The sequence below is a fragment of the Camelus bactrianus genome, chromosome 6 (assembly GCF_048773025.1).
Source record: "Camelus bactrianus isolate YW-2024 breed Bactrian camel chromosome 6, ASM4877302v1, whole genome shotgun sequence".
In the NCBI taxonomy this organism is placed as follows: Eukaryota; Metazoa; Chordata; class Mammalia; order Artiodactyla; family Camelidae; genus Camelus; species Camelus bactrianus.
Window position 1 is genome coordinate 73,378,411 of NC_133544.1, and position 23,986 is coordinate 73,402,396.

Sequence of the window (23,986 nt, forward strand, 5' to 3'; positions counted from 1 at the left end):
AAGGGAATTTCTTAAATGTGCTAAAGGGCATCCTTAGATGCTAATAGCTAATGTCACACTTGGTGGTTCCAGATTAAATGCTTTTCTTCCACTAATAGTTACAAGACAAGGACATCTGCTCTTGTCACTTCTATTCAACATTATTCTAGAGGTTCTGGAAAAAGAAATGAATGGCATTTAGATCAAAAAGAAAGGACTAAAACCGTTACTTTTTGTGACATGATCTTATATGTAGAAAATTTTAAGGAGTCCAAGAAAAAAAAGAAAAAAAAAACTATCAGAGCTAACTAATAAGTCCAGCAAGTGTACAAGATGCAAGACCAATATACAAAAGATCAATTGTATCTTTACAATAGAAAGGAACAACCCCAAAATAAAATTAATAAAATAACTCAATTAACAGTAGCATCAAAGAGGATAAAATATTTAGGAATAGATATAACAAAACAAGTATAAGACTTACACACTCAAAACTATAAAACATTGTAGAAAGAAATTAAAGAAGACCTAAATAAATATAAAGACATCACATGTTTATGAGCTGGAAAACTTTATTAAGATGGCAATATCCCCCCAATCCATCTACAGATTCTATTCAACCCCCATCAAAATCCCAGCTGTCTTCTTTGCACAAATTGACAAGTTTATCCTAATACTCATATGGAATTTCAAGGGACTCTGAATAGCCAATACAATCTTGAAAAGGAAAAATTAAGTTGGAAGACTCACACTTTCTGATTTGGAAACATACTACAAAGCTACAGTAGTCAAGACAGTGTGGTATCAGCATAAGGATAGACAAACAGATGAATGAAATAGAGTCCAGAAATAATTCCTCACATTTACAGCTAATTGGTTTTCAATGAGGTGTCAAGACAACTCAATGGGAAAAGAACAGCCTTTTCAACAAATGCTGCTGGAAGAACTGGATATCCACACCAAAAGGATAAAGTTCACATTATATACTAAAGTTACCTCAAAATGAATCAGAGACCTAAATGTAAGAGTTAAAACTATAAAACTATTAGAAGAAAACACAAGTGTAAATCTTCATGACCTTGGGTTAGGCAATGGCTTCTAAAATAAGACACCAAACACACAAGCAGCAGAAGAAAATATTGATAAATTGGAAATCATCAAAATCAAAAATTTCTGTACTTCAGAAGATATCAGGAAAGTGAAACGACAGCCCACAGACTGGGAGAAAAACTTTTCAAATCATCAGATCAGAGAATATATAAAGAGCTCTTCCAACTCAAAAATAAAAAGACAAATAATCCAATTAAAATGGGCAAAATATCTGAATAGGTATTTCTCTAAAGAAGATATAGAAAAAGCCGGTAAGTATGTGAAAAGCTTCTTAACATCATTAGTCGTTAGGGAAACACATATGAGATACCTCTTCACACCCTCTAGGATGTTATCATAAGAGAGAAAGCAGAGAAATTGGAACCCTCATACAATGCTGACAGGAATGTAGAATGATATGGCTTCTTTGGAAAACAGTTTGGCAGTTCCTCAAATGTTTAAGCAGGGAATTACCATAGGACCCAGCAATTTCACTGCTGGGTATACGTGCAGGAGAATTAAAAACACTGTTCACACAAAAACTTATATATGAATATTCATAGCAGCATTATTCATAATAGCCAAAAAAGCAGAAATGATCCAAATGACCATCAATGAACGAATAAAATGTGGTGTATGGACAGTGGAATATTATGCAGCCATAAAAGGGATCAAGTATTGAGATCTGCTTCAACGTGGATGAATCTTGAAAACATTATGCTAAGTGAAAGAAGCCAGACACAAAAGGCCACATACTGTATGATTTCATTTATAAGAAATGTCTAAAATAAACAAATCTATAGAAACAGAAAGTAGATTAGTGGTTGCCTAGGGCTGGGGGCGGTTTGAAGTTGACAGTTAAGGGGTGAGGGATTCCTTTTCGGGTTAATAAAAATGTTCTCAAATTGATTGTGGTGATGGCTGCCCAGCTCTGTGAATATATAGTAAAAGCCATTGAATTGTACACTTTAGACGGATGAATTATATGGTATGTGGATAATCTCTCACTAAAGCTGCTTTAAAATAGTATAAAAGGAGGAGGAGGAGGAGGAACAAAGGCAGGATGTACCGTGATTCCTGCTGCCTGGAGCCACCTCTCGGTCAGGCCGGTCCCTGCCCTGCCTGTCCCCATCCCTGGCCTGGCACCTCCAGCTTACATCCCAAATCCGTTCTGTCAGGCGTGAGAAAATCTACATGTGAATGTTTATTTGGTTGGACCAGCTGTTCCACATACTGGCCTGATGAGGAGTTTATTTTTTGCTTCTCTCAAACCAGCACTGAAAGTGAGGGAGAGCTTTGGGTGAGACGTAGTCCCCTCTGGGCCGTGAGGCCAGCTGCAGAGGTGGCCGAGGCTGGGGAGAGCCTGGGAACTCCAGCCCTGTGAGGGCTGGGCTGTGCTCACTGCAGCTGGGTTAAGCCCCCAGCCCCTGGAGGGTCAGAGTGTGGCCCTCGGGGTCCTGGGGCCCCTGAGCAGCCTCAAGTTTGTGCCCCTGGAGGCCTGGTCCCCGGGGCCCGGTGCTTGAGAGCAGTCCTCAAAGCCTGCAGGATGGTGTTCTGGCTGTTGCAGACATTGTAGTCACTGAGCTGCAGCAGGCGGTCAAAGTCTTCCTCCTTGTAAGTCATGTTGAACATGGAATAGGGGGAGGTGACCCCCGCGAGATCCACTTGGCCAGCCGGGAGCTCTGCAGGGCTGCGCTGGACACCTGCCCGGGGGTGGGAGGGGGTTAGGAGGGGCCTCCACAGTTGGGCAGAACTGCTCCTCGCAGCTGGGCACAGGGCTGAGCCGCTCCCCACCAAAGGGGCTCCGTGCTCTTCTCCCAGCGCTGTGTCCAGAACTGTAACTGCGGCTTAAAGGATGCTGTTTTGAGACATGAAGCATGTGCTGCTCCCTCCATTTCCTTGCAGCATCACACTTCTTCCCCCGCTCTGGCCACTCCCTGGTGTCTACTTCACCTTCAAGGGTAAGGTGGGAGCAGCAGAATAGCGAAGTGCATTAGGTCAGTGAGTGGATTCTTTAAACTCATGATGGGAAAAGTCTGAAAACCAAAGGGCTTTTGCTCTGCAAGAACCAGTCTCTGCTGACAGAGAAAGAGAATTCTAAAATGGGGGCTGAGCACGTTACAAATAAAGCTGGAAGTTTCAGAATTACAGTGGGAACTAGAAAGCCAGGAAAATGCACAAAGGCAGAACTAAGTTTTCCCATCAAAAGGAGATAACAGTCTGACCAGATGGTGGAAGGCAAGGATTAGAATCTGATGAGAGTTCAGATTTCGAGGGCCCTGGAGTAGAGACCCAGCTCCCTGAGAAAGGACCCCAGAATGGGCAGAGGCAGGATGACAGAGAGGCCAACTGTGACCCCAGGTAGGTTTAGGGGAGTCTGAGAGAGAAGGGACTGGGGCTGTCCAGCCTGGGAGACCTTTAGGAAGTCCTCCAACAACGTGGTGCCCATCAGCGGTGGAGGTGACAGTGCAAGGATTCCTGTGTACCACCCCACAGAGCAGGAGAGCAGAGCCCAAGTGCAGAGACGGACATTGGGGGGGGGGCAGGCCAAAGGAGCCTGGGGTCATGACAGAGGACAGCAGCACAGCGACTGCCCACGGAGGGCCCCTGCAGGGATGTGGGCATCCACAACACACCAGGGTACTGCCATGTCCCAAACCGGGTGGGACTAGCCTCCCTCTGCTGGATGCAGGGACACTGGGAGGGCCCAGGGTAGTGCCTCTGAGGGCCAGGCTGCCAGGCTGTTAGGGAGGGAGGGGCTGCCTCACCGGGGGCTGAGTGGTCCTTGAAGGAGGCATTGACCAACGGGAAGTGCAGCAGGACAGGGGCGTCAGGGCAGGCAGGGTCTGAGAAGACATGGCACTCCCGGGGCTGGTGCAGGTCCTCAGGGCTGGGCTCCACACGGGGGAACGGCAGCCCCCTGGCCCGGCAGTCCAGCTCAGTCTCCTGCAGCACCTGGTGGGGGAGAGGGGACCAGAGAGAACCGCTACATCCTGGTCATCCCAGGTCAGCGCTCAAGAAAATGCTAAGACAGCTCCCACCCTGACTGACTGCTCAGTGTCGAGACAAACTGGTTCTGTCCTGTTGGTGGCCCAGTCAAGCTGCACAGTGCCTCGGAGCAAGGCGAAGGATCCTGGGGTCTGCAGTGTTTGGTGGGGTACAGACCTAGCAACCTTGCCCCCATCTGGGATTGCTGTTTCTGGGTTATTCAATCCCAGACCCTCGAGGGGACCCACAGTAGGGAACACACTTCTATCCCACAGCCCTATCCAGCCCCCTCCCGAGTCCCCAGGGAGGCCCTGGAGGGATGGATGTGGACAGGCCAGGCTCTCCTCCCAGTTCTGTCCAGCTGTTCCTCTCGGGGTGGGTGTGGTGAGCTTCCTCCCTGACTAGCATCCCTGGGAGCCCAGGGCCCCAGCACCTCCACAGCCCTTCCCATCCCTGACGGGAGCCTGTGGGTCAGAGCTTATCACCTCTCCCTCCCCTTGGGGACCCAGAAGGTGGGCCAGTCGCCCTGCTGCTTGCCCTTGAAGCATGGCCTGGTTGGGAAGAGGGTTTGGGGTTCCCATGGGGAGCCCAGAGGTACCGCAAAGGGCGAGGATAGGGAATAATCGAAGGAAAGTATGAGGTCCAGCCTGCGGCCTGGCCGGAACATGGCAGGACAGCTGGTGTTGATGAAGTAGCCAGCATCCACCAGGCAGAGCTGAGGCTCCTGCGGGGTCAGCTGGCCGGGGGAGGAGTCTAGCTGGCAGTCTGATGGAGGAGGCAGCAATGGTCAGAGGGAGCCACCTTTTTTTTTTTCCAGCCACACAGATCATCCACTCACCCCTTCCATGTTTCATTTGCTTTCATGTCCCCTTCTTACCTCTGGCGTCACTCCCTACATACACATGCCACCCCAGCCCTTCCCAAAACCTTCTCCAAGCCACACCCCAGAAGTGGATGCTGTGACCCCAAGTCCTCTGCCAGTCCCAGTCATGGTACATCTCCACCCAGAAGCCCAACCCTGTTACTGGGGGAAACAGGGCAGTGGCCCTTACCTGCCCAGGTGGAGAAGTCTTTCTGGGCACAGTAGTCCTGGTGCAGCTGGAGGCCCTGGAGGAAGTTGGAGCTGTGCTGGCAGAGTGGTCTGCCCGTCAGGATGCCCTTAAACATCTGGGCTAGCGCTGTTCCAGGCTGCAGCCACAAGGCCTCTGACCTTGAGGAGGTGTCCGAGGAGGCAGGGGGCTCCTCTGAGTCCAGAGAAACAGATATAGGTCTAGTGAGGGGCCTGGAAACACCTGGTCCTGCCTCCCCATGACAGTCCCCCACCCACACCCTCAGTGTCTGCAGGGATTGTGGCCTCATCCCAGGCTCCCCTCAGTGCCTCCTCTTCCTACCCAGGTTCCTGATCTTGTCCTTGATGTGCTGCTTCCAGGAGTCTCCGGTGCTGGTGAAGTCATACCAGGCATCCAGCAAGTTCAGGGAGAAAATGTTGCTCCAGATACCTGAAGGCCAAACCCCCAACCCCAAGAGAGGTCAGCCTCAGGCCTCAGTGCCCTGCCCCACATTGCTTGGAAGCTGGTGGTCCCCACCCTGGGGTGTGGATGGAAACTGGAAGAGGGAGTGTGTTGCTCCTGATGGCCCTTCCCCCCAGCCCCATCCCCGCCCTCACTGGGGGCTCTGCCCAGACCTGGGGACAGGAGTCACAGTCAGAGAGGCCTGGCCCCAGGACTGGCCAGGGCCTTCAGAGTGACTACTCCTCACCTTCCAGAAAGCAGATCCGGGACTCAGGGATCCTCCTCATCAGCCGCCCCATGAAGAACTCGGAGCCAAAGAGCTCAGAAGGTACAAAGGCTCCATACTTCAGGAACCCAACCTCATAGGGGGAGAACTCGACCCACTCTAAGGGGGCAGGAGGGGGAGGCAGGAATGAAAGGATAGTGGGCTGGTGGGGGAGCCCTAGGTCTGACAAGGGCCAAAGACACTGCCCCCAGAAGTCCTCAGCCTCCTCCCTGCAGGGCTGACTCCTGGGATGACCACTCCCCCACCAGCTCCTTGTCTACACCGGCACCATCACTAGCCCCTTGTCTATACCTGCACCACCACCAGCCCCTGCCCCCAGGATGGTGAGCTCTGCTGGCTGGCTCATTAGCCCATTAAAACAACCACCCTTCCAGAAGGCTGGCCATCTGTGCAGGAATTTCCTGTGTGAATTCTCTGGAGACCCCCAGGGTGCAGAGGGGGTGTGTGTGGTGTGTATGTTGGAGGGTGAAGTGAACAGGACTGAGGACTGTACCCTTGAAGTCGAGGGTCTGCAGATTGTTCTCTTTGACATTGAGGCTCAGGTAGAGGGGCAGAGGGTTCTGGCCCTGCTCCAGTGCGGCTCTCTGTCCTGACAGCTTCTGATCCATCACCTGGCGTGGGGGCATGAGGACCTAAGTGAGGTTGGGAGCACCCTGGAGGAGGGTGGGGACACAGGCTGGGGGTGAGGAGGCAGCTGCCCCATTGGGCTCTGGGTTGCATGGGTGGATACATGCCTTCAGGTCCCACTTCTGCCCCCATGTTCTGACCAGCCCTACACACAGTGTCGCCATGCAGGGTCACATAGGTTGTGTCCTGCATATCTGCAGAGTGCCATTCACAAGGACCACAATGTCAACAGTGACACCCACCCCTGCATCCTGTGGTTCCAGTAGCCCATCTTTACGGGTTGAAGGGTGGAGGGGACATGAACCCTGACACAGGCACAAAGGAGCACACACCCTTCAGTGCGCAGGTGCACACACAAACACACGTATTACTTTCCAGAAAGGACTCAGAAGCCCCACTTCAGTGTCCACTGTAAGCTTTGCCAGGGGATGGGCTTCCCCTTCTAGGTTCACCTTGATGCAGTTCAAGTGTCAGCCCCTCCCAAACACTGTCCTGACACCCTCATCTCTCCCTCATCTCCTCCTTGCCTGCTTTGAGCCGTATGAAGTTGTACCCCACTGTTTATTCTTGCCTTCTGTTTCTAATTTTTGCTCCAATAAAACTCCAAGCTCTGCCTTTGATGGCAAAGACTGTGGCTTGCCTGCTGGGGGAGACTCCACAGAGCCTCACAGAGTTCTAGGGGAACAGAAAGATGCAAACAGGGTTCATCTCAAGCATTAGCACGGGTAATTCTGGTGGCTGCCTGGAGCCCCACTTTGGGAAGGATCCTGCTTCCAGAGGCCTTGGGCTGTTTCTCACGGAGCAGCACATGTACCTTGAATGTGCCATCTCTCTCTTAGGCTCTCTGAGCTGGAAGGCACTTCACTTAGCAGCTAGACCCTGGGGGTTCCCACCCTGCCATATCAATCAGCCTTTTTCATCAGATTTGCTTAGAGTGTGTTCAATATACAGATTATTGGGTCCCTTCTGAGAATCAGCAGAAGCCACTTAGGAATTTACCTTTTTAAAACCTCCCCAAGTGATTCTGATGATCAACTAGGTGTACATCCCGGAATTCCAGCCCAGAGTCCAATGAAGAGTCCTGCTCCCTCACCCTCAGCACAGCCACCACCCCCATGCGTCCTTTCCCCGAGCAGCCCCCTGTCACCCAGGGAGAGCACTCATGTCACCATCATCTTTGCCCCCAGGTCTTCAGTGGTACCCAACAGGACGAGTTATGGGGAATCCACAGGAAAATCCCCAAATACGGCTTGAGTGCCCTGGCACTGACCATGTGTCATGTTTACAAGTGAGGCCTGTAGGTGAGTATGTATGTGTGTTGAGGAGGGAGGGGGCTTGATGAATACCTGCCATTTCCCTGCTCAAAGTCTTTTACTTAGGAATCCTGTTTGCCTGAGCTTTTGACATGTTCAATGAGGAGGAAAGTACCTTTTATTACAAATGCACAATTTCTGCCCTGTGAAAGGTTTGGAAAAGGGTCATCAGACCCCTCTAACTACTGAAACAGTACCCAGCATTCTTTTTCCTTTTAATGGCTCGCCAGTAAGGCACGGCAGGCCTCTGGATCTCTAGCCTCTCAGTTTCCAAATGAGGGTTCCCAACCGTGCAGAACACCACCCTGATGACTCAAGGGTCCCACCTGAAGTGTGGGAGCTGGGTGCAGGGCTGGTGATGTGTTGACGTGGTCTGAGCCTTTTACAGGGTGGGATCAAAGCGTGTGCAAAACCTTTTGTCCAGAGTTGAAAAAAAATCTGTTAAGACTTTCTTAACTCAGGAAAAGATAAGAGAAAACTAAGAGTTTCTCCTTGAGGAATGGTGAGCAGCTTCTAAGCAGTTCCTTGCCTTCCAGCAAAAGATTAAAGACAAAAGTTTCAAAGAGAGTCTGAGAAGCACTGATTATGATGGTGTATTTTACAAGCAGATTTTTTAAAAAAACCCCGAAGCCGTATTATAAAAGTACGTAGACTAATAAAGCTGTTCTGAGTAAAGTTTCAAGGTATAGTATTTCTCTAATAATAATATTAATGAACTTATGATCTGTTATGAGTGGAGTTATGTTTTCTGAGAACTTAAAATGACTTGGTACTGTAGGTTAGTATAGTATGATGATAATGCTTATTTCTATCTAAAGATTTAACTTTGAAATCAACACTTAATTTGTCTGAATAAAGAATTATTTTATAAAGCACACAATGAATGTGAGCTTTAAGGCATGATGACTGAGGAAAAAAGAAACAAAATTTGAAAAGCTTTCATATTGGGACAACATTTTTAAACCACCTATGTACTCCTTTTTAAGAATGCACTGTTGTTTAATGATACCACAAGGATTCTTCATTCTTGTGAACAACAACAAAAAAACTAATTAAGTTTGTCTTTTTTAAATGACTATAAACCGTGTACATAAAGTCGTGCATTAAATAATTACTAGAGGATTAAATGGTAATTAAATATGTCTTCTTTATAGGCTGGGATCAAACTGCATTTTTTAGCACCTCATAAAATGAACCGTTGCCTATCCAGGTAGGGTCTTTGCTGTTAGAGACACAAGAATAAAGGTAGAAGGAGGGTCTTAGGTAAATTTTATATAAGTTGGAAAATGATTGTATTGTAGTCCTGAAATAAAAATAGCCTGGGTGCAAAAAGCCTGCTAACAACAACAAAAAAAGAACTCTCGAAAGCTTCCTCTACTCTTTAGAAACTGTTTGCTGCCACCAGGCAGAAAAGTCATTTAAAACACAGCACCTTCAAAACTGAACCTGAACTTAAACAGTAGATCCAAAGAATACATGTGCTATATTAATAAAATAAAAACATTTCAAATAATTATGTTGGTTTTATAAATTCAGTGCCATTTCATTAAAAATCCCAACAACATTTATCATAAAATTTGACTAGCTGATTCTATTGTACAGTATATAACAGGGCAAAGGGCCAAAAGTAGCCAAGATAATTCTGAGAAGAACCAAGATGACAGATGGGGGTAGATCTGCCCTATCAGATACTGAGATTTATCACCAAGGTAAAGTAACTAAGCCAGGGCAGTACTGGCACAGGGACAGAGAATGAGCCCCATTAGAATGGAATGGAGCACTCAGGGGAAGTCCCATGAATGTGTGACTTATGATATATTCACGCTGACACATGACAGAAGTGGCAATGGGTATCAGTAGTGAAAAAAAAAACTCAGTGAGTCATATTGGGAAGGTTTGCTATCCATGTGGTAAAAAAATAAAATTGGATTCCTATTCACATTATACCTGAAGTTAAATTGTGGGTGGATTAAAGCCCTAACTACGAAAAAGAAATCTTTAAAACTTTTATCAGAATTTATAGAAAGATATTTTATAACTTTAGGAGAAGGAAAGATTTCTTAAGGAAAGACTGTGAAAGTACAAACCATAAAGGCAAAAAGTGGTACATCAGATTACATTAAAATTGTGCTTCAAAATCTATTAGAAATGAAAAAGGACTAATATTCTGAATTTATAAAGAATTTCTACAAAATAATATTAAAAAGATGAATTAAATAGAAAAGTAGAAAAGGGTTTGAGTAGGTCATCCGTACAAGAGGAAGTCCCAATGACAAACATACTTGAAAATATGGTCACTAATGATATAATTAGTCTCACTAATAATCCAGGAAATGAAAAACTACAATAAAATTTCATTTCACATCCACAAAATGAACAAACATTTAAAAGTCTGCAGGGCATGCAGAGAAAAAGTAACTACGATACACTGCTGATGGGAGTGTTAATACAACTCTTTCGGAGAGCAGTTTGGCCACAGCTAGGAAAGCTGAAGGCACACTACCCTAATGATGGCCTCACGATTCCACAACTGGATATACATCTTCAAGGCTTAGAGAATCTCTAACACTTGGGCACAAGGAGACTTGAACAAAACCATTGTGCAAAGAGTATTGTATTTTCCTTAAGGATATATATTTTTAATAAAAGTATATATGATAAAGGTAGAGCTAATAAAGTATACAATAAAGGTTTCTAAAATATATATTCTATAATTATATGTTTTGTATTATACAACACTAGAAAGTGCCCAGATTGCAGATATGTGTGTGACGATAAAACTAAATTCAGGGTGGTGGTTACCTCTCGGGGTGGGAGGGAAGCATCTGGAGAGGGGCCCACAGGGGGCTTTGGCTCTTCCTGTAACATTTCATTTCTTAGGCTGATTAGTGAGATCATGCATGTTCATTACATTATTCTTTATACTTTATGCATTTTTCTTAGGTCTGAAGATTATTGTAATAAATATTTAATAAACATTAAGATTTTATACTATTTTTAAACTAATAAATCAAAAATGAGAACAGTTGATAACTTCCAGATAGCACTGTGCTTGCCAACAAGAATAAAGTTTAAAGAAAAAATTTAATAGAAACAGACTCACAGACATAGAAAACAGACTTATAGTTACCAGGGGGAAGAGGGTGAGAAGGGATAAATTGGGAGTTTGAGATTTGCAGATACTAACTACTATATATACAATAGATAAATAACAAGTTTATACTGTATAGCACAGGGAACTATATTCAATATCTTGTAGTAACTTATGCTTAAAAAGAATATGAAAATGAATATATGTGTGTTCCTACATGACTGAAGTATTGTGCTGTACCCCAGAAACTGACACAACATTGTAAACTGACTATACTTCAATAAAAATATATTTAAAGAAAAACTTTAAAGCAAAATCATTTTTGGTTAGTTCACATGATAATCATTCTTGGCTAGTTCACATGATAATCATTCTTGGCCAAACACCTAATATCTAAAGATAAGAAAGGTTAAGAATCGTTCCTCTGCTAATGTATTTAATAGTTTACTTTTGTTTTGCATGTTAAAATGCTTTTTGTGTTTCAGTTGTTTCAAACCCTTTAAAAGAAACTTTGTTCAGATAACTATATGTGGTAAAACAACCTGATTTCAAAAATTGTATCAGTTAATGTAAGATTCAGCAATTAACTTACTAAATTTTCCTTAAAGAATATATTTAAAAATGCTCAGTTTCATCTTGATGGTTAGTATAAAGAAATAGAATAGCTAACACTTAACGCTTACTCTATGCCAAGGCGCCACTGAGTGCTCACAACAAGGCTATGCGGTAAGTACTATTCTCATCCTCATTGTACAGATGAGAAAACTGAGGCACCAAGAGGTTAAGTAACTTGCCTAAGGACACATAACTAGTAAGAGGCACTGGGAATAGAATCCAGGAAATCTGGCGCCAGAATCTGTGCTTTTACCATGAAGATGAAAAGACTATGTTTCATACTAAAGTATAAATAAAATAAAATAAAATAAAAGCTGTTCGAAAAATCTAATTCAAACACAATGCTTACCTGACTTTGGCATTGACTGGACCCTAGCTCGTGGGAGATCTAGAAATTTCGGTTTCATGCTAATTAACTGAAGAATAATCTTTATCAAAAACTCGGTATCCCAAAGTTGGTCAGACACTGAAGCACAGTGGTTCCCACATCTTTTAACCACTGGCCTCTCTGACCCATCAGGAAGTGCACATGTACATCAGGTAGCTGCAGGGCAGCCCCAGCCTCGCCTGCGCACACACGCTCCGCCCCGTGTGCACAGGCTCCCTACCTGACCGTGGAGCATGAACTCCAGCACCAGACCCCACAGGTCCACAAAGGTCGTGGGGTGGCCCTGCTTGGCCCGCAGCTCCAGCTCCCGGTAGTAGCTCGCCAGGCGCTCAGGAGAGAAGGCCTCCAGCTTGCTCTTGGCCAGGTGCTCCCGGGCATACCTGATGGGTCCCTTGAGGTCCCTCTGCGACCACTCAGGGTCCCCATACAGATGGGCCATAGTCCTGGGAGAACAAAGGGACATTACAGTAGGAGGCCAAGGCCCAGCATGGGTCACAACAACTACAACTTCCACCCTCCAACTTCTCCCCAGACGTGGCTCCTGCCGCCAAGGCCCCGCCTATCTGGAAACTGCATCTCTGGGCCTTTTCTCCTTCTGGATCAGTGCTGTCCACTATAAATACAATGTGAGCCACATACATAATTTAAATTTTCCTAGTAACCACATTTTTAAAAAGTAAAAAGAGATCTGAAAAAGTTAATTTTAACACTATATTTCATTTAATATCTAAAAGTTATTTCAGCATATAATCAATATAAAAATGAACATAAATTTATATTTTTTCAAAATTCACTGTGCATTTTATTTATAACACATCTCAATTTGGACTAGCCACACTTCAAGTGGTCAATAACCACATGCGGCTAGTGGCTACTGCACTGTACAGCACAGCTGTAGACCCTACTCCCATCTTCATAGGGCTGCTCTGAAGCCCTTGAAGACTCTGCTAGTCAACAGCTGTCACCTAAACTCCTTTGAGGAGTTTACTCCTCTTTTACTTGTTAAAGTCACATTTCAATAAGACTCAAAGGAATGAATCTCTAACAGTGAAAAGTCCCACCTCATCATAGGCAGGGTGGAGTGTAGGTAGGCAATGTTCTCTTTAGGTAAAATAGCATTACTTGACCTCAATTTCCTCATCTATATTGTAGGGACAATAAGAGAAACTAACTACCCTAGAGATTGTTGTGAGGATTAAATGAGGTAACAACCATTAAAGAAAAAAAGAGCTACCAATTTTGAGCTCCTGGTACGTGTCAGACACGTTTTATTTGGGCTGTCCTACTCTAATTCTATGGAGTACCCATTTTGGAGATGAGTCAACTAAGAATCAGAGGGAATAAGTTGCTCAAGGTCACCTAGCCAGTAAGTCATGTTGCAGAAACTCAAACCCAGCTCCTTCTGGATCAGCTACCTTATACCTCTTGGGTAGAATGAAATGAATGTCCTGCAACGCCTCACTCATGGCAGGACCTGAATGTCTGTTTCCTCCCTTTTGAGAAAGCCACTTGGCAACCATCAGACCATACTGTTCATACCCACTTTGCATCCCCACATAGAGGGTCCCTCTGATGTCCACTATACTGCCCCCAGGGCCTGATCATCACTGCTCTTCCAGTCACCAGGGCCCTCACCATGTAGAGCCCGAGATGCCACTGAAGTAGGTCACACAGTCCAGAAGGCCCAGCTTCTGCAGGGCCAATAGGTGGCCGTAGAGAGAGGTCATGGCCCGAGCACCTCCTCCTGTGGCCATGATGCCCACAACAGGGACCTAGATTGCACACAGACACAGCCTGGCTTAACAAGGACAGAGATGGAGCTGCCTCCTGCCTTCAGGGAGGGGACCTAGTGGTCAGGGCCTGAAGGAGTCAGGGTTAGAGCCAGCACCCAGCTCCTCCCCAGGAAGTGACAGCTCTCAGCCTTGGACAGATCCCCAAAGAGAGCTTGCCCATGCCCCATATCTCCCCCGACATGTCCACTGCCCAGTCTCTGCTAACTGGAGTGTCTGGAGAGGGCATAGGAATGAGGTACTCCCCTAAGGCCAATGCAAAGTGTCTGTACCCACATCCCCCTGCTCCCACAAACCTCATCCTCCTGTAGGTCTCTGTCCAGCCGCAAGACCTGCTTCAGGGCCTTGGCCACCACCTGCTTCCTCTTGCTCAGGAAAGCTTTCTCCTTGGCACACAGATCAAAGCCCAGATGCACAGCAAGCTCCTTGGGGCTGGGGCAGTGGATGATCCAAGGGTCAGGGGGCACCTGCATAACTCAGCCACTGGTTGGCCAAGCCCACAATGGCTGCCAAATAACATCCCTGCTCCCAACCCCCAGGACCACCCTTTCCACAGTGCTCCCCTGCCCCATGACTACTCCTGTTCCTTACCAGCTCTCAGCTTTGAGCTGCAGCTTCACTCCTGGGGCCTGAAATCAAAGGAAGAGACCCTTCTCAGATGTCCTAGATCCTGAAGGGCATATGGGTATCCACTGGGGGCCTTGGGTTCCCCCATCTTTATTCTCACTGACACTTCCCATCCAGCTGAGGGCACTTACACTTGTAGCAGGAATGTCAACGGTCACCTCCTTCCCCATGGCCAAGGACATCAGGGGCACAGTGAGGTGCCCAGTGGAGTTACCTGAGTTCCAGCCCTTGGTTTTGGAGCTCTGAAGGGAAATATTCATTTATTTATTCATTCACTCATGAAATCCTTACTAAATATCTGAACAGTGATCCAGACAGACACAGGCCCTCCATGATAATACAAAAATAATTAGAATATTTACAATTACTCTAATTATAATAACTATAATTACTAATAATTATAAATAATAAGAGCTAGTATTTATTTAGTGTATTAATAGCTAATATTTATGTATTGTTCTAACTGAATCGTGTGCATGAATTTATAAAGAAACAAGTAAAGAGCTGATGTTGGTAGGTATTACAAAGGAAATAAGCAGTGTGATGTGGTAGAGTAACCAAAGGTGGGGTAGTGGGGTCTATTTAAGATGTGGGGTCAAGGAGGTCCTCTGAAGAGGTGCCGTTTGAGCTGAGTTTGGGGAAGAGGAGAGGGAAGAGGAGCAGGCAGCCTTGGAAGGAGCGACAGGAGGACAGGGAAAGCACCTGGCATGTTGGAAAAGCACAAAGAGACAAATACGGATGGAGCATCATGAACGAGGGGGAGCATGGAACAAAATGAGGCAGCAGAGGTGGGCAGGGGCTAAGTGATGCCAGGCCTATAGACACAGACATGGGATCTTACTGTAAGAGCATTCCTGGAGGAGCCATCAAAGGGTTCCAGCAAAGACTGACATGGAGTAGCAGTCCCCCACACCCACCATAGGCCCCTGGTGATCCTCCTTGTCTGCCAAGGGCATGGTGCCTAACTGAGGGAGGCTGACAAGGCCACAGGGCAGGGGGAAGGCCAGGGAGGGGCCTGCAGCAGCTGGAGCTGGCGCAAGGCTGGGGTTGGCAAGAGAGCTCCAGTGCCGAGACCCACCCTCAGGCACCCGCTTAGCTCTGCCTCTTGGGCTGCCATGTAGTGGAAGCGGAAGGCAGAGGCTGTGCCCAGGGTGGAGGTCTGTGTGTCTTCATATGACCCCTTCAGCACCAGCTCCAGCTCCAGCTTGTCCTGATCTAGGGAGAGAGTGGTCAGGTTAGCATGAGAGGAACAAGAGCCCGGAACTGCAGCTAGGATCCAGGAAATTGGCAGAGCTGCCCGGACATGGGGAGGCCGGGTGGCTGGACCATGGCCAATAGCATTCTGGAAAGAGTTCTCCCCACAAGCCCAGTGGGATTCCCACATCTTGCGACATGCCATCCCCCAGATGCGGGGGACTCTCCTGCCCAGAGGAGATCCACTGCTCTCGTGCTATGTGGGTAAGGAGGGAGGGGGCAGCTCTGCCCTGGACAGGTTCCCCAGCTGCCCCTGGCCACCCCCACCTTCCAGGCAGAGGTCTGACCTCATTCTGAGCAGGTCTCACCTGCAGCCACGGCGGTGCTCCCTGTGTTGTCTAGACGGACATCTAGGCATGACAGCTCTCGGGCCTGGGGCAGACCACATCGTGGGCAGGGGGCTCAGCAGGGGAAGCTGAGATCCCTTCAACCTCACCCTTGGAGCCTCACTGTCCCAAATCCACCACACACAGAACCAGAAGTGGGGACCAGAGTGAGACCAGATGCAGAAACCCCTCATCCTCTTGTCTGCTACAACTGCTGAGCCAGATGTCCCAGAGCAGCCAGGAGAACCCATCTCCACCCGGCCCCCAGCACTCCTAGGTCTGCCAAACTTCTGGGATCTCTGAAAGCACCCCCAGCCCTCAGGCTCAGTTCTTTCTTATCTGTTTCTCTGCGGACACAACCTGGAGGACACGTTCTATTAACTGCCCCTGAATAGTATTATGCAAGCCACTGGTTTACAGGGTGATGAGCTGAATCAGAGAAACCCTTAAAATTTTAACTAGAATATCTCCTGACTGTCCTCCACCTGATGGGTTTGCCAGGTGAGCCGCTACCTTCTCTCTGCAATGCGTTTCAGCTGATGCCTGCAGCCCTCAGCCCTTGCCACTGACCCTCTGCCGTAGAACCACCCAGTTTATCTACAAGCCGCTGGTCTCCATCACCTCAGATAAAAGGCAGCTGCCTTTTATGGGTGTGGCTATTTTAAGGTGTTTCGGAAAAGTAATACTAGCCACCCCCACCAAAAAAACAACTCCCCCCCGACCCAGAAAAAGTAACACTAGCCCATCAAACGGGGATTCTCAGGACCCAGAGAGTGGGTGCCTGCTTCAGTTTGGAGCTCTAGCTGCCTTCCTCACCTCACATGGGGCTTGGCTCTGCTCCCAGGTCATGCCTGTGTTGCTGGTCGGGGGCCTTACTTTGAGTATTGAATTTCTAAGGGATCGCTCACCACCCATCCCTGTCCACTGCAGCTTTGTGAGCTTGCTGTGTTTTAGGAGAGCTGACAAGGACTCTCCTCTGTCCCAAGGAGGAACTGCATGACCCCTGACACTATCCCAAAGCTCCCAGATCGGAAGCCCACTGTAGGGAAAATGGAGTCAGTCAGGCTCCGTCGCCGGACAGCCGCTGCCCAGTGACTCAGCTGTGTTGGGCCGCATGCGCAGTACCCGTGTATATAACGGTGACTTGCACTACGGGAGCGCACTGGTTATCCCATAGGTCACAGCTGGACAGATGCCGGCTTTGTTAGCCCTGATGCATGAGGCGGATGGGACTTCCTGTGCTGCCGCTGCCATGGAAGCCAGTGCACTCCTCCCCGCCGTAAAGGCACGTCAGGGATACCTATGGCTGCACCAGCGTTCTTCGGTCTGCCCAAATCCCGCGTGAACCTGCCAGGCCTTGAGCGCTTGCAGTGCGCCCACCACACTGGAAACTCCCTCTGAGGCTTCATTACCTCACCAACCTGAGCCTGGCCTGCAGGACTTCCTCGCCGCCTTCAGGGCTAAAAACTATGAATTCATCACATGTCAATAAAAACCATCGGAAGCACCTACAGTTCCCCCAGCGCTCCCTCAGCCATCCAGCCTGGGGCTAGACTCCTCTCAGCAGAGCCGTGACCGCCCCTCTCTCCATGTTTCCTTTAGCCCCAAACCCCTCCAAGCCCTCCAGCCCCAGACCAGACTGTAGCCCCAGGTGACCACCTAGCAGGGAGGCCAGGGGTGGTCTTACCACAGAGCCTTGTCCTCGCCTTTTCCCTTCAGGCCCACCCGCCCAGGCAGCCACCCGCTACCCCCACCCCAGTGCCTGCTCTGGGGTGCCTCTCTCAGCTCCCCCGCACAAGCCTGGGAAAGGTGGTTACCACAAGCACATTGTTGGTGATGAGGTTTTCTGGGCAGTCTGACCTGGAAAAAAATCAAACCATCCAGAGTCCAACCTTGCAAAGGCAAATGCTTCTTGCATTGACGTGTCCCCTAACAGTCGAGGCTGCACCTCAGCAGGGCCTCCCTGGGTGACACTGAGGGTTCTAAGTCCTGGGTATGATTCAGGGTGTGGGGAGATGCTTCTGAACAGTGAGAGGTGAGCAGAGAGAGTAGAGCAGAGCAAACACTGATCTTCCTCTCATTTCTCTAAGAGGACCCCCCCACCCAACCCCAACTGGCAGGGGTGGGAGATGAGGGACAGCAAATCTTGGCTGGACAGACCAATGGGAAGATCTGTTCAAAGACATTTCCTTAAGGAAAACCTGGGCCCTGAGACACTCCCTGGGCTGTGTGATCTTACTCACATTCTCTCCATCAGGAACTCCATATCCAGCTCTTCCTGTCCCTGAAATCAAAGGTGAGCAAGTCATCCACATGCACACACATCTTTAGAGTTGACACAGTTCCTTCAAGTGCATTAGCTCATCATCTCAAGCAGCCTCTAAGGGAGGCACTGTGTTACAACCCTTCCCATTTTACAGAGGAGGAAATTGAAGCTTAGAGAAGGATGGGCGACCTGCCCAAATTATCCACAGCTAGTAAGTCTGCAGAGAACAGGTCTCCTGCCTGGCAGGGCTGAAGGGAGAGATGAGGGGCACAAGCCAAGGGGGGCTTGAACATGCTTGGGGCCCATTTCATTCTCCTCTCTGGGTGTGTGTGTCGGGGGGTGACCCCAGAACTCTGTCCTCCCCACCCCCAGGCTTCATCTGCTGGAGAGAGACCTTCATTACGGACTATGGGAGGGTCAGAGACAGTGAGCAGGAGTGATGGAGCCCACATCCCCGAAGGGGTGGTCACACCAAGCTGTGTTTTGTGGCACATGAGGAAGTCCACCACTCAAAACCTTCCTCCTCTCCTAGTTGATTAGAATTCCTCTAGTGATTCAGCCAGTAGCTGTCAAGTTAAGCCTCCTCTTTTCTTATTAAGATGTAAATATCTCTGGGAAGGGCTTCTGTCTTCTTGCAAAGGAGTTCAACTGAGCAGTGTCCCAACAGCTGGGAGAAACTGTGCAAATTCCTCAGCCTGGATCCAAGAGGTGGGGCTGATGGGGACTCCCCCACCTACCCACCCACCTGGGGATGCGGGGAGAATGTCTTCCGGAGCAGCCTGCCAGGGAGGACTTCGGAGATGTCATAGAGAACCTTGAAGCAGACATCGTCCTCTGTGACTGAGTCCTTGTCACAGACACTCAGCTCCAGAACATTCTAGGGACCAGAGAACAGCAGATTAGCACCTTATATTAACTCATAGCTGTGGCTCACACCTATTGAACCCTCCCTTGATGCCCAGGGCCAGAAAAGATGATTATGCCTCCATACTTTGTACTTCAAAATAAAAATAACGATAAAACTTAAAAGCAGTTAAAAGGAAATCCAGCAACGTTCCTAATTTCCCCCTGTTAATTTTTGTTATTATAAAAAATAAAATTCTTTCAAAGAGTTTCCCCACCCCCACCCCCACCCCATGCCCCACCCCCAGGCATCCTGCTTTGCTGGTTCCCTAAGGCATGATCGCTACCAGGCACCGTACTGAGGGTCTTCCATGCATTATCTCATTTAACCTCAAAACAACCCACTCCAGAGACTCCTACTGCCTCCGCTCGTTAGACAGGCTTAGGGAAGGACCAGCTGCTTGCCAGAGGTCAGACATTCTCCCGTCCACAGCACATCCAGGTTGGGGCACAAAGACACCACCTGTCCAATTTCTCTGCCTGAGCCCCAGAAGGAGGTGTGCTCAATCCCCCAAACCCTCCCTGTGTGGGGTACAACTTTCCTCAGGTGGGTGTCCACAGGTGCCCTGGCCTTTACCTTGACCTGCCTCTGGATCAGGAACGTGAAGGTCTCATTCCACACAGGATGACTGGAGTTGGTGACTGTTTTGGTCCTAAACTTCATTCCAGGTGCAGTTAGCAACTGAAGCGTCACATAGGGGTCTGCCTCGCTCACTGCCAATATCGAGAGAACCGTTGTGAGAGAGAGAATTCCTCACACCCCTCTCCAGGGGCCTCACTGCGTTCCTACCAAGGTCCCAGCAGCCGCTATGGGCGGCCCAGCCCAGCCCAGCCCCAAGGCACTGGTCTGCACCTTTCCCATAGGACCGGTCATCCCTATACCCCTGGAGCCCAGGAAACAGTTACTCACACAGGTCAGCCCAGCCCAGGCCCCGTGCCTCCAGGACCCTCACTGTGAGCCGCCAGCAGACAGAGGCCTCCCCCTGCAGAGAAATAGCAGACTACCAAGTGCCTCCTGCTCAGTCACGAGCCTCATTAATTGGTGCCAGGGCTTTTCCTGAGATGCTTGTTGATGCTGCCAGGCATTCTAAGCCAAATAGCCTTTGCCCACCACTGTCCTTGGGGCCATGGTCCTGGGCTGTAGCAGTCAGGAAATGCAGACCACCCAGGGGTTAGAATTTGTGAGACCGCCTCCCTTCAGGGACAGGAATGCACAGTGTAGGGCAGAAAGCAGGAAACGGAGGGCCAGCCCTGGACGTGTCAGTTTGTGGTTGGCCACCCCCAGAGCTCCCAGGGAGGGCAGCCCTTTGGTGAAGCCTGTGACCCTGCCGCCCTCAGGACAGGAAGTGGGCACATGACTCCAGGATGCTGAGCCCTTTGGAGCCCAGTGCTGTGACAGCCTCAGGTACAAACCCTCTCTTCAGTGTGAATTGGGAGACTCCAAGAGCATCAGCTGTTACGCTAAGCAGGGGTGAAAGGTAATTAAGATGATGGCAAGGTCACATCAGCCCACAGACAAGCCCAAGAACGCTGAAGAAACTGAGTGGGCAGAAGCTCGGACGGATCAAGATGAACTGAAGTGAGTGGCAGGAGGAAAAGCAGGGGCAGGTGGGGCGTGGCTGAGTCCTGCAGGGGACAGGGCACTGGGGGGGGGGGGTAGGGCATCCTCAAATCCCTACTGCTGAAGTCCTTGGCACTCCTGGGATCCAGGGAACCCTCAGGTTTCTGTTCCTCCTCAGGCCCCACTGGGTAGGTTTTTCTGGACACCCTGCACATGTTTCTTATAATAAAGCCCTGCCATCTGAGGCAGAGGCAGCCCTGTGCTCACATGGCAGACATTCAGCATGGCATGGTTGAAAAACAACACTGTGGTGAGATCAAAGCTCTTTCTTCCTCTGCATCCTCCCATGACCAGTCCCACTTCCGAAAGTCTCAGCTCCTACCAGCAACCCATCTCTGTCCTGCACAAGCGCTGCCTGCTAGGGGCTGGCTCAGTGTCCATGCGACCGGCTCTCCACGTTCCATGGAGAAGCTTAAAGGACAATGGACCACAGCAAAGCCAGTCAGGCTTGTGCCTCTGTCCCCATCCTTCCCCCCATGGATTCCCCATGTCATCCCTGTCCTGTGGCTACTTGCTGAGTGTCTTCGTCATCCCAGTCAGCTCTCTGGCAGAGCACACAGTGACTCTCCCAGCAGGGTAGACTTGTTTCTCCCTTCTTAAGGATTAATGCCAGTGACACCAGCAACATTTCAACTGTGTAGGTAATTAAGCCAAAGGTTGTAGCTGACTAGAATTTAGTGACTTTTTAGACACTTGGCCCCGTTTCCATCCTGCACCCAGATTCCATCACTGCCCACTGCAGGGAAGTTGCTGGCTGGGCCTTGGGTTCCTGCAAGGAGATGTGCTTCACTTCACTTCAGCCTAGGCTCCCCCTAATCCTTGGGGCTGCTCTAAAGCCAGCTGGGGCCACTGAGAAATGCCCCCAATTGCTCACTTTCCAGCCAGCCACCATGCCCAAACTGGGTGTTGCTGTCCACTTCCCCCTCTGGTCACTGGGAGCCTCTCCACCTCAGAAAGCCCACTGTCTCCTGGAGGATATTTTTCCTTGTGTGAGACCCCATTCTTTTCACTCCTAAAAGCACCACTAACACAGAGCACCCAGAAGATGCGCTGTGATAATCGTTACAATGACTGGTCATCGCTGGGGCAGGAGAGTGGAGTGGTCACCGGCAGCCTCCCAGCCAAGTTGTCTGGATTCAAACTCTGGTCCTCTGCTCTTGCTATGTGACCCTGGACAAGTCGCTAAACTTCTCTGTGGCTCCATTTCCTCATATGTAGTGGGACTAACAATAGTATCAACCTGACACAGTATTCTGAGGCTAACTGTGTTAATGCCTTAGAATGCTTGGGAAAAAGTAGGCAGTTTCTAGATAATTGCTCTTATTACTGTTTATTAAGTTCTTGTTATGTTTCTAGATGCTGTACAAAGCATATTGCATGTTCAGACCTGATTTATCCTCCCGACACCCTCATAAGACAGTACTCTCATTTCCTCCCACTTTACAGATGAGAGAATTGAGGCTTAGCAAGGTTGACGTACCCTACGTCACACAGTAGTTAGAATTCAAACCCAGGTCTTCAAGGCCAGAGTTCACAGCCCCGTGTGGTTCTACCTTCCTGGGACTTTGCTTCTTTGTAAGAGCATGCAACATTTCCCCACTGCCCTATGGATATCTGGACATTAGAATTTCCTGGATTTGTTTAGACAAATATGATGATCGAACCAACTAACATGTTAACTAATAGAATTCTTTTCTCCTGAGGGCTCTGGGGCTTCACTTGGCCTGTTGACCTCCCATCTAAAACACCGCCTTAATTGACAATTGACCCTGGAAGCTCAGGGAGGGGTCTCCAACAGAGCCCCCCAGCCCAGCTTCCTGTAGGATCTTGGGAGTACCTGTCTGCTGAGAGCCGCAGCCACCATCTCTCCCCGGGCGCGGGGGCCCCACGGCCTCCTCCTTCCCCCTCCATGGCTCAGTGCTGGCCCTGCCCATCACAGGAGATACGGCCCAAGGGAAGCTTGAGGGGCTGGAATCCCCAGGCAGGGGTCCAAAGGATCTATGACCATGGGGTTTTCAGCTGGAAGAGAGAAATGAACAGGCTGCCTTTTCCCCCTGTTGGCACCCCGTGACCCGTGGTGGAGCAGTGTGGGGAGGCTGGAGAGAGGAGGAGTGACAGATGTGGGCACAGCCTCAGGCCCTGCGCCTTCTGAGTCAGGCTGAGCTGATGCTCGGGGACCACACAACCGACACATCCCAGACCAATTCTTGGATGCCTGGCCTGCCCTGCCAGCCAAGCTCCTGCTGCCAAGGCAGGCTCCAGATCTCAGGCTGACATGGGCTAGGGCAGCAGGTATCTTGCAGTCGAGGGGTCCCTCTCTGTCTTCTCCAGGAATCCTTAGTGCTGGCCTGGCCCAAGAGAGTCTTCATCAGGAGCACCAGACTACAGCATACCTGGGTCTCAGGGCTAAGCTCCAGAAACCTGGCCAGGTCTGTGAAGGAGGCAAATGCCACAGGACAGTGAGCTTGGCCTCCTTCGTGGCCACCATCTGGGGCAGCAGGGACCCGAGGAGTCAGTCCTTCTGTCCTGGGTCCCTGGCGGGGGATGAGGAATCTGGGCTGAGGGGAAGCACATGGTTGGGGTGAGGGCAAGCAGTTTGTAGGCCTCCTTGGCCTGGTTGCAGCCTCATAGCTCTTGGGCCCAGTAAGTAATTTGAGGTCAATGGGGATTTGGGTTGACAGAGCTCCTGAGACACACAGAGTGGTCATGAGCTCCAGCCAGTTCCAGGAAGCCCACTGGCCACAAGTGGTGGGCTGTGGGCCTGGTGGGGTCTCCTGTGAAACGTAGCAATTGCGTTCCCTGATGCGGTGCGTGAACCTTTGTGGGGAGGAAGGGGAGGGGCTCCAAGGTGGCTGCTGCCTGGTCGTTCACAACCGAGACCCTGGTTTCCCGGGTCCTCACTTCTATGGATGCTAATCGTCCATCCCAGCCAGTCCCCATCCCTAAGCACAGTTTCCCTCTCCTTCTGCCTCCCACCCTCAGCCTCTGTCTAGACAAAGACCTCAGGTCTAGCACCCAGGCCATCTCCAGAGACCAGAATCATCTTGGTTTCAGCTGTGTCAAATTTCTTGAAATGCACCCTGGCCCCAGGCCCAGCCCTGAATGATGCCCACATGCTCGGCAACACTATTACCTGGTGAGGATGGCCAGGTGGTCCCCTAGGTGTCGGTCTCTCCATGCGAGCCTTTGGTTCCACTCCAGGCCCAGCTCCTGCCATGATGCCAGCTCCCTGGCTGGCTGGCAACAACCGCTCCAATGGGATGGGACTGACTGTGAACCTTCCAGCCTCTGAGAAGCCTCTATAAACAGCCT

At 49.4% G+C, this 23,986-nt stretch overlaps 1 protein-coding gene across 4 annotated transcripts; it reads right to left on the reverse strand.

The window, feature by feature from the left end:
• Window positions 1-531: 531 nt before the first annotated feature.
• PLA2G4D (phospholipase A2 group IVD) lies at window positions 532-23,986 on the reverse strand. 4 transcript variants are annotated; one of them, XM_045524236.2, is made up of 21 exons: window positions 23,808-23,941; window positions 22,512-22,693; window positions 19,964-20,036; window positions 19,631-19,767; window positions 18,896-19,027; window positions 18,128-18,168; window positions 17,702-17,744; window positions 15,867-15,930; window positions 15,383-15,519; window positions 14,436-14,546; window positions 14,269-14,306; window positions 13,974-14,109; window positions 13,523-13,659; window positions 12,108-12,330; window positions 6,347-6,464; window positions 5,815-5,952; window positions 5,448-5,555; window positions 5,109-5,300; window positions 4,655-4,821; window positions 3,837-4,023; window positions 532-2,771 (listed from the first exon to the last, which is right to left on the reverse strand). In XM_045524236.2, the coding sequence occupies exons 2-21, from the start codon at window positions 22,536-22,538 to the stop codon at window positions 2,545-2,547; spliced, it is 2,436 nt and encodes an 811-aa protein (XP_045380192.1). In that variant the 5' UTR covers window positions 22,539-22,693; window positions 23,808-23,941; the 3' UTR covers window positions 532-2,544. The 4 variants fall into 4 exon arrangements, with proteins under 4 accessions (XP_045380192.1, XP_010963637.2, XP_045380194.1 ...); XM_010965335.3 differs by lacking the exon at window positions 22,512-22,693 and having other exon boundaries at window positions 23,808-23,985; XM_045524238.2 differs by lacking the exons at window positions 5,815-5,952; window positions 22,512-22,693 and having other exon boundaries at window positions 23,808-23,986.